Raw genomic sequence first — 10,080 nt, 5'->3', positions numbered from 1 at the left:
GAAAAGCCTGAGCTCTTTTCCCATTGTTCGAAGGCGAGAAAGTATCGCCCGTTGACGCGGACACCATCTAACTTGACTTGGTCGCATTATGGTATTACACCATCAATTACTTACTTCTTTTTTTTTTTAATTTTTTTCCACAAAATCCTATTCATTCAAAAAAAAAATTTTAAATTAACCCCACACATTAAAATGGGGTCTTTTGATTAAAAGAAAAACTTATTATGTACAATTTATTATAACTAAACATAAACATAATTAAAATTCTCATTAATCATAACAAAAATTATAATAACAAAAAAATAACATAATTAGAATTGCATAGGCTGCATTCCTTTAAAATTTTCATTAGTTAAAATGAAACAAATTGTAGATGCACTTGGAATTAACACTCACTCTGTCTCTCTCATTCAGAATTCCATTTTATTCATCGATTCTGATTCGATTACAACCTAAAAACACAAAAGTAAGCTAAATATAACACTCTCACCAGCACTATAGAACACAGAGAGTAGTTTTTGCAGAGTAGCATATGTGGACGCTCCTTAATCGATCTTAACCTGCCTCACGTCCTCCCTCTCTTCTTCCTTGACTTTGGGAACAACAATCTTCAAGACACCGTTCTTCATCTCAGCCTTGATCTCATCAATGTTGTGGAGATTCGGAGGGAGGTCAAGCCGGCTTGAGTACCTCTGCACGACCTCCTCATCTTCTGATTCCTTCTTTCCTTCTCCTTTGATGATCAGTGTGTTGTATTCCACTGAAATCTTCACGTCTTCCTTGTCCAGACCTGGCATGTCCATTCTCAGATACAGCGCCTTGTCGTCTTCCTTCACGTCCCATCCTCTCCTCGTTCCAGCTCCAATTCCTTGTGAAGCTGCCAGGAAAGGATTTTCCATGAATTGGTCCATTAGGTTCAGCAACTGGCTCAAGCTCCGAGTTGGAGAGAATGGATCCAGCACATCTGCAACATTCACAATTTCCAGATTTCAATTTCAACTAACAAAATTAAGCACTTAAATTTGTCATGAATTGATACATTAGAAAAACGTAATTAATTGATGTGATTGAGAGCGAAAAAGCTCGAAAATCAAACAATACAGAATCTATAAAACAGAGAATTGAGTTTTGATAGGAATTGAACTAACAGCAACGGCATAAATCCACTCCAGTTGTGATATCAGAAAATGAAGATTTGAAGACAAAAACAATAACAAAATCAAGCGAAGAAATCACAAATATCAAGCTACATAAGCGTAACTAAAATGGAGTCGATTAATCAACTAGAACAGAACAAATCACAAAGTACAGAGTTCGATATCACGAAAATAAAGGTAGCAGATAACTACTACCTGGAAAGATGGATCTTCCGGGGCGGCGTTCGACATCGACGCTTCTGTCATCGCCGTCGTGTTTGGCGATCTGAGCGTTGGTGCTGAAGGAGTGAGCGACCGAAACAGGGCGGAGAGGGTTGACGAGCCTGTTGAAGAGAGCCGAGGCGGTGGCTCTTCTGAGAGCTAGCGATGAAGCCATTTTCGAATTTAGCTTTAGTGCTTAGCAGATCGCAGTCTGTTTGCTTCTGATTTGGATGGTTAAGTGGGGGTTTCATATAGGTGACGTGGTGGAGGGGAAAGAGAAGGTTCGCGAGAGTAGAGAGTGGTGTAGAAAGTTCCAGAGGGAAGAAGGTTCCGGAGAGATATAGAGCAGAGAGAGAGAGAGAGATAGAGATTTGAAATTGAGGGAAGGTTTTATGGGCTTAATTAATTAATTCTATAAAATTGATTTTTTTAATATAAAATTAATGTTAATAATAAATTTTAAAAAATAACTAAATATTGTGTTTTTACGTAATTTTTTTTAATTATGATTAATTTTTTTCTTTAATTATAATATCATTTTAAAATATTTAATTATATCATTTTTTTTATTCATTCAAAAACATTCTTCACATTTAGAATAACTGTGACATCAATAATTACTGAATTAGGAAAAGATTAGGGGTTAATTTTAAAAAAAAAATCATACTGTAATCAAATACCACATCAGGTATAACAAAACATTTCATAAATTATAATTAAAATATTTTCATAATTAAAGAAGAACTAAAGAAGAAAGTGAAATAATTAAAGTTACATATAATATACTCTTTTGAAGAGTACGTATAATAAAATTTCCTATTAAATTATTAAATAATTTTTTTCATTCATTCAACCATGAATTGCATTTGTATTCACTGCTAATTTACAAGTATTATATATATATATATATATATATGTCAAGGGAATGAACATTTGGCAAATCTGCATTGGTTACTGATTAATGGTATAATTTCAAAAATGACAGATCTTTATTATTGTGAAAAAAATTACAGAAAATCAATCTAATTATTTTCCCTCTTCTTTTTTTTTTCCTCTCCTTTGGGTAAGCATTATTAGACAAATTAAGATGAATTGGCTCTCATACAGTCCATAATCTTAATTGCATGGTGTTGTTTAGGCTCATAGAATTCATCACAAGTCTCATTTATTTTGATAGTTTAAACTGTTCATTTTGTTAAGTATTTCAATTATACCATTTACAACTCCTTGAGAAAATCATAAAGAGATTTGTTCTAATATTTTGGAGTTTCTTTATACCCAAGTAAAGAATATTTAGGGGGATAAGGGCATCACATAGGATTCTTTGCTGGAAAATAAAAATTTAGTGCAAACCATGGGGACCAAAACATTAGCTTGATGTTGTGTTTAAAAAAGAACTGGCCTCCTTGCTACTCTGTGCCTCGTATGCCAAGTTTGTTTAGCATTTGAAAGGGTGAGATTGAATTAATAATTTGTGAATTTTATTAAAATTATATTTAATTGTGATAAAATGATTTAGGACTATGAATCTTAATAGGATTGATATTCCCATAAAAGGATTGAAATTTCTAACTCAATTCCACGGAATTAGAGGTAGAAATACTATTTCACTCTTACCTTATAAAAATAACAAAGTCATCCTTTTATATAATAAGGATTTTTACGTAATATATTGTTTGGTAGAGTTTATGTCACTGCTTATTAGTTTTTTATTTTTAAAATGTGTCAACTATTTGGTGTAACTTAGATTTAACTTAAATAAATTAGGGAAAATTGATTATTGAGAAATAGGAGAAGATATGCTTTAATTTCTATTTTTTGATTATTAACTTTTAGGCCTCGTTTGGGAATATGCTATTTTAATAATTTTTTAATTTTTTACGAAAAAATGTACAGAAAAGTACAGAGAGTGATATGACAACTTATAACGATTTTTTAATTTTTTGAGTAAAATGTATAATTGACAAACGAGACCTTAGTTTATAAAAAATGCACCAAATATACTATATAGTGTTTTCATGTATAATGATTAAGGGTACAGCCAACAAACTTGTTAAAATATTAAAATTGTTTACAATGTTTGTTGGAAGGGTGGGAGAGGAGTGACAAAATAAAATGGAACACTGCATATGAGAGGAGAAAGGGTGGCGAGCTTGAAAAACTTGAGCCCAATCCAATTACACCTTGTAAAGATCATGCCTATCCACTAGGACCACTATAAATTTCATATTTGCTTGGATTCACTGAGCAGGGTGACTCATTCCTTGAAAAGCCTGTGTACCTCATGTTTGTTTGAGGAGATATGGTGATTGGATTTGGATTAATAATTTAAGAAAATACATAATGTTATATTTGGTTAAGAAAATTAAAATCCAGATTAAAATCCCTTGCGAGCGTCTATTGAATTCCAAGAGGGTGGTGAAATACATAATGGTAGGTTAAGAAAAAAAATTAGACTAATTCGCCAAATTATAAATTGGTAACATTTTTAGGCCAATCCAAATATATGATTGAACAAACAAATATGACAAAGCCTGTTTGGACAGAAGCCCAAGAAATTTTGAATGCAAATATGACAAAGCCCAGAAATTTTTGTTCTCTTGTTTGGACCAAAAATTTGTTCTATATAGGCCAAGCCCAAAAAACAATACATGTGAATATTTTAATTTTTGTGCCTAAAACATTGCACTCTTCCTTTTTACTATTTGACTTCAAATGGTCATGCCTAATCCACCTTTTTTGAAGCTCAACAATCATCTGTTCTTTTCTTCTTCTTCTTCTTTATTTTTATTTTTATTTTATATATATATATATATATATATTTAAATCTTTTAATTTATTAATGAGAAGCAGGAGCATGATCTCATGAGACATATCAAAGTAAAAAGTAGAAGTTGAACTCATTATTATTATTATTATTATTATTATTTTCAAAGCACCCGTTTTTAGGATACTCTTTTAAGTTATTTTTAGGATTTTCTAAAATTATTTTTGCACAAAAAATAAAATTAATGTTTCTAAATTCTTCGTGAACAAATAATGAAAATTTTAAAAACAATATTAAATAAAATATTTCCAAAATGAAAGGTCTAAAATATATATGAGTGATGTTCCTACTTTTTGGTTGGTGAGTATAATGGGTGAGCGGAGAATATACCGATTCGCCCAAATTGACTAAACTGAACTAATTCGCCGTATTTTGGATGGATGCGTGATGACGAGCGGACGGTTGCAGATTGATTTTTTTCAATCTGCCTAATTTTGAACGTATGGCAGATTGGAGGTTCTTTTGACCGCAACTGAACCGCCAAATCACAAGCACCCCAAGTAATTTGTAAGACTTTGTGTTTTCAATTTGTTTAGATATTCTGTTTGTATTTTCAATTGAAAAAGAGTTTAAATATTTTATTGAAAAAGAGTTTTCAATTTAAATATACTTTTTGAATTGAAAAACATTAATGTATTATTTATGTATATTTTTTTATTTTTAAATCTAACTCTATAAATAATAAATAAAAAAGATAATATATGCTGGTTGGTTTTTATTTTCAAAAACAGATATAGATGTAACAATATAGAGGCATACAATCTCTATTACTGCTCTATTCATGGTTTTGATAATTTGAATTGTTTTTATATTTTAAGAATCACAAATTATTATACTTTATGTGAATGAGACATGTTGTGATTGTAATATGTGGATGAGGCATGCAATGATTGTAATATTCTAAAGTTTTAAACGTTCTTTCTTTAGATGAGGCATTCTCTAGATGAGGCATGCAGTAATTGTAATACTTTTTAAAGTCATTAACTGTAATACTTTTTTTTTTTTTTTTGAAGAAGCGCACAAGTTGAATTATGTTAAAAATTTATAAAATTTTAAACCGCCAAACCGATTTGCATTCATCTGCCAATCCGCTCAATCCATATCCGCCGAATTAGCAAACAGATGCGGATTGATTTTCTCCAATCAGTTAATATAGTAAACAGATGACAAATTGGAGGTTTTGTAGCAACAATCAACCCGTGCCTACCCGCAGTGAGTATATAGTTTTGTAATGGAATACATGTAGTTGCATATACAAATAAAATAATTTTAATATCATAATCTTATCCGTTAGTTTGAAAACTAAAAGATAAACGTAATTTTTTAATAATTGATAGGAAGAAAATAGGAGGTAAGAGTGCATGTTTAGCAAATTTTTTATTACTCAGTTCAAACTAAACGAGATGTGATCAAATTTATAGTTGATCTTGCGGTGATGAGACTCATATCCAAATATATATTTAATAAAAGGTGCCTCATCCGCAAATCTTGGTCTCAAGGAAATGGAAATTAAATCTAGATAACATTTTTTTTTTTTTGGGGCATAGTATGTGAGAGGGTTATATGTGCTTTTAATTTTCAAAATAAACTAAATTTTTTGCTTTACATAGGGTAGAGTGAAGATATTATTTTCTCTTAAAACTCATGAATTTAACATAATGAAGTTTCTATAGTTTTCCCTTTCCATCTCATTCTTTCATTATAAAACACACACAAAATTAAAAAAGTCACTAACTAATTGTTGGTGATAGGTTTTAAAAGCAAGAGTGTGGTAGTTGTGATGTTGAATTGGGAACATTTGAAGCTTAAAATTCTCTTTTTTTCATTATGTTAAACTCTTGAATTTAACATAATGAAGTTTCTATAGTTTTCCCTTTCCATCTCATTCTTTCATTATAAAACACACACAAAATTAAAAAAGTCACTAACTAATTGTTGGTGATAGGTTTAAAAGCAAGAGTGTGGTAGTTGTGATGTTGAATTGGGAACATTTGAAGCTTAAAATTCTCTTTTTTTCATTATGTTAAACTCATGAATTTAACATAATGAAGTTTCTATAGTTTTCCCTTTCCATCTCATTCTTTCATTATAAAACACACACAAAATTAAAAAAGTCACTAACTAATTGTTGGTGATAGGTTTAAAAGCAAGAGTGTGGTAGTTGTGATGTTGAATTGGGAACATTTGAAGCTTAAAATTCTCTTTTTTTTATATAAAAATTTTACTATTAGAAAATATATCATTTTATATAAAAATTACATTTTTTTGCAATGTCTTTGTGACTGTGTAAAGCAATGTGCCAAAAGAAACAAACAAACTTGTCAAAATCAAATCACGTCCTTATCTCTTTGGGAAAAATGCTTGGGAGCACTAATTAGCGCTAATTAGGTGGCAGTGGGTCCCGCCATTAATGATGTGATGTTTTGGTCTTGGAGTTGTATTTTTTTTTTTTTTTTTACTTTTTTAATGCATTAGTGCTATTAGTGGTGGTGTTTTTAGTGGGATGAATCATTGTTGATCTCTTTGGTTATACACCAATGCTCCCGACCTCTAAACCTTCACCACTAAATTAGCACTAATGACGTGGCTGGCTTACGTGAAAACAATAATGCTTGAGACCACTAAAAGTGGTGCTCTAAAAGCATCACTAGTGACGTGGCAGTGGACAAGACCCACTGCTTGTGTCTTGTTTTTTATTTATTTATTTATTTATTTAAAGTGTTTGCCAACTCATTAGTGGTGCTTTAGAGCACCACTTTTAGTGGGATGTATCATTACCGACGTGGAAAACAGATACAAACTCGCCCATTTCCCCTCCTTCTTATTATTTCAAAATTCAAATTCATTTTGAACACACAATACATTTGAAGACACTCTCTATTCTTCCTTATCTTCTCTGTTGTGCCTCTCCTTGGCGACCTCCTGCAACCCAATCGAACGAGTGCGGCTCTCCAACCCCGGCGACGACGCAGCTTCTACAACCCCGGCGACCCGACGAGCGCAGCTTCTGACGACCAACGACGACCGAGTCTCTCTCCGTCTTCGCACCGGACTCGCTTCTCTCGACTCTCCGTGTTTTCTCGACAGATCTGTGTGCACAAGTCAGTGAAATAATTTCTCTCTCTCTCTCTATATATATATATATGCCTTAATTTGTTGAAAACAGATTGTGACTTTGCCTTTGATTTCACTTTGATTTCATCTATATATATATATATATATATGCCCTAATTTGTAAAACACAGATTGAGTTGAATTCATAGTAATGAGATTTTCATTTGTCTTCTAAATTCAACCATCCAAATATATCAGAAGAGGAATTAATAGATAATGATTTAAAGATTGCTGATAGTGTGTAACTTGAAATAAATTTGAATGTGTATTTTTCTGACTCAATTTTTTTGGATGTGTAACAGGAATTACGGACATTGAGATTCACTTTCTCCAAATTAAGTTCACAGCTATTGGAGTTTACTTGGACTCTGAAATTGTGGGACATTTGCAGCAATGGAAGGGCAAAACAGGAAAGGACCTAACTGAAGATGATGACTTCTTTGAGGCCCTCATTTCTGGTATGATTTTCAGTTCTGCTATTTAAAAAGTAACATTATATTCATAAATCTTAGTTATTGTTAAGAATTTCTATTATACTTTATAAGATTGTTATGAGAATATGATTAGTCTTAAGCTTCCAGATTCATAAAATTGGTCAGAAAATTTGATGTCATGATGGTAAATTCAACATTGCTAACACTTTCTTGCTAAAAACATGGATATGCAAAAATATATGGTTTTATATAATTATGATATGTCATTATGTCATATATGAATATATCATTCACAAATAAAATAATAACAATAAAGTGAAATCTAAAATTATTTTCTATAAGTCTGTATTAATTTTCTTTTATCTTTGTATCCTAAAATAACTATTTCAAACTTTATAGTATTAGGTGTTTGAGGACAAGCTAAAAAAGTCAACTTTTGGCTTTAAAAAAATCAAAAAGTCGCTAAATTGTTTGTCATCAACTTAAAAATGCAGATATTACATGACTTTTTCACACAAAAAAAAAACTTGTTTAGCAACTTCCCAAACTCATTAGCTGTTTTAGCTCCTAAGAAAGTTAAAAGGCCATTAGTTTCATTTGTGTCAATCGATGAATTTGTATGTTTCCCCATGTGTTTGAAGAGTGTCTTGTAAATAATTTTTAACAATAATTGGATGCATTTAGACAAGTGCCCGACCAATACATGTCTGGAAGTATCTGATGAGAGTCTCTATCCAACACAAACACGACACCGACGCACAACTTTTTAAAAAGTGTCTGTGCTTCTTACCTTTTCTGATAGTTGCTTTTGAGTTAATGTTACCTTAAGGTCTCAGTTTTTACGAAATTGGTTCTTGGCCATGTGATTGAAGTTGAACTCTTTTTAATTCAAATTTGCAGCACCAGTTGAGAATTTCTTGAGAGTTGTGGTGATTAAGGAGATCAAAGGTTCTCAGTATGGAGTGCAGCTAGAGAGTGCAGTGAGGGACCGATCAAAGGTTCTCAATTTGGTTCACTAAATGTGAAATAATATATACAATCAAACCTTTACGAACCAACAAGGGAACACAACTAAAATTACCTCAAAAGGATGTTTCAGGTCTCCAAAACCATTCAGTTTGTCGTATACAAAGTAAAGTAGAGAAACAATTCTGGATAAAATGGAATAATATTCAAAAACTAGAAAGTGAAAATTAAAAATAAATAAATGAATAAGCTTTTCTGTAATATGTTCAATCTTCAATGTGTCTAATATGTGCCCTAAAATTCATTTGAGATGCAAAGAGCATATCTCCTTGAAAAAGTCAGTTGCCCCTCTCATCTTTCAAATGTTTCTATTACATGCTTCCATTTGTATTGATTCATTAGAATTTCCAGTCCAAACATTTGATAACTGTTCTAATAAAAAACAAAGCTTGTGGAATTATTACTTATTAAACAAAATAATAGGGATTTATGTATCTTTGATGACTGATTTATTCATTATTTAACATAAATACTTTTGACATTTGTGATGAAATGACTTTTGATGGACAAAACAGTATTTTGTATGTTGAGAACAGTGTAACTTATAGACTGAGTAAGTTTTTTCATGCTGAAGTAGGTTTAACCTAACCATATCCAAGCTTGACTTGCTATATTTTTTTGCAAGTTCAAGCTTGGTGTTACATCAATGTAGGACTGCTTTAGGGAACTTGGGCTATGCTGCCTATATTAGGTATTACGGTGGGTTTTGGTTTCGAAATGTAGATTTGTAGATGATAATGTCAACTTCATATTTCGCTTCATATTTTTGCAGATGTCAACTTCAAGTGTTAATTCACAACGTAGGGAGTAAGGGCAAGTGCGAATGGACAATACACCAACTGTCACCGAACAACTTCAAAGTGTAGGCGAACATCTTCGATTTCAAAGCGAACAACATCAATTTCAGAACGCGCAGATGCAAAAATTGCAAAGGGGCATAAATAGAAATTCGTGTTGTATTAATGGGATCTTCATCTTGCTTGTAATTGATGTTATATTAATAATGAAGATGTAATAATTTGTATTCAAGTTAGAACATGTAATTGGTGTTGTATTAATTATAAAGATGATATGTATGAAGCTTTATGATATATTACAATTACGGATTGAGAAGTATGAATATGTAATCATGTGGATTGTTTGTTATCTGCTTGGAACTTTGAAAGTTATTTGTTTGTCTGCTTGAACACATATTATGAACATATTTTGGACAGATTTTAGGCTGATTTTGGACAGATTTTGGTCTGATTTCAGACAGATTTTGGGCTGATTTTCGACTGATTTTGGGCTGATTTTCGACTGATTTTGGACTGATTTTGGG

The 10,080-nt window shown here is 31.6% G+C and overlaps 2 protein-coding genes across 3 annotated transcripts; one reads left to right on the top strand and one right to left on the bottom strand.

Annotated features, from left to right (window-relative positions):
- Positions 1-303: 303 nt before the first annotated feature.
- LOC114293299 (small heat shock protein, chloroplastic) lies at positions 304-1,728 on the bottom strand. 2 transcript variants are annotated; one of them, XM_028237337.2, is made up of 2 exons: positions 1,353-1,728; positions 304-964 (listed from the first exon to the last, which is right to left on the bottom strand). In XM_028237337.2, exons 1-2 carry the CDS (start codon positions 1,531-1,533, stop codon positions 546-548), a joined length of 600 nt encoding a protein of 199 aa, XP_028093138.2. In that variant the 5' UTR covers positions 1,534-1,728; the 3' UTR covers positions 304-545. The 2 variants fall into 2 exon arrangements, with proteins under 2 accessions (XP_028093138.2, XP_028093137.2); XM_028237336.2 differs by having other exon boundaries at positions 1,350-1,716.
- Positions 1,729-6,763: 5,035 nt separating this feature from the next.
- LOC145805427 (uncharacterized) lies at positions 6,764-9,848 on the top strand. Its single transcript, XM_082900563.1, has 4 exons — positions 6,764-6,866; positions 7,056-7,286; positions 7,602-7,757; positions 9,532-9,848. Exons 1-4 carry the CDS (start codon positions 6,764-6,766, stop codon positions 9,549-9,551), a joined length of 510 nt encoding a protein of 169 aa, XP_082756689.1. The 3' UTR covers positions 9,552-9,848.
- The last annotated feature ends 232 nt before the right edge of the window (positions 9,849-10,080 follow it).

The sequence above is a fragment of the Camellia sinensis genome, chromosome 13, assembly GCF_055761805.1.
Source record: "Camellia sinensis isolate YWXY chromosome 13, ASM5576180v1, whole genome shotgun sequence".
NCBI classification, from domain to species: domain Eukaryota; kingdom Viridiplantae; phylum Streptophyta; class Magnoliopsida; order Ericales; family Theaceae; genus Camellia; species Camellia sinensis.
This window is presented reverse-complemented; position numbering and strand designations above follow the sequence as displayed.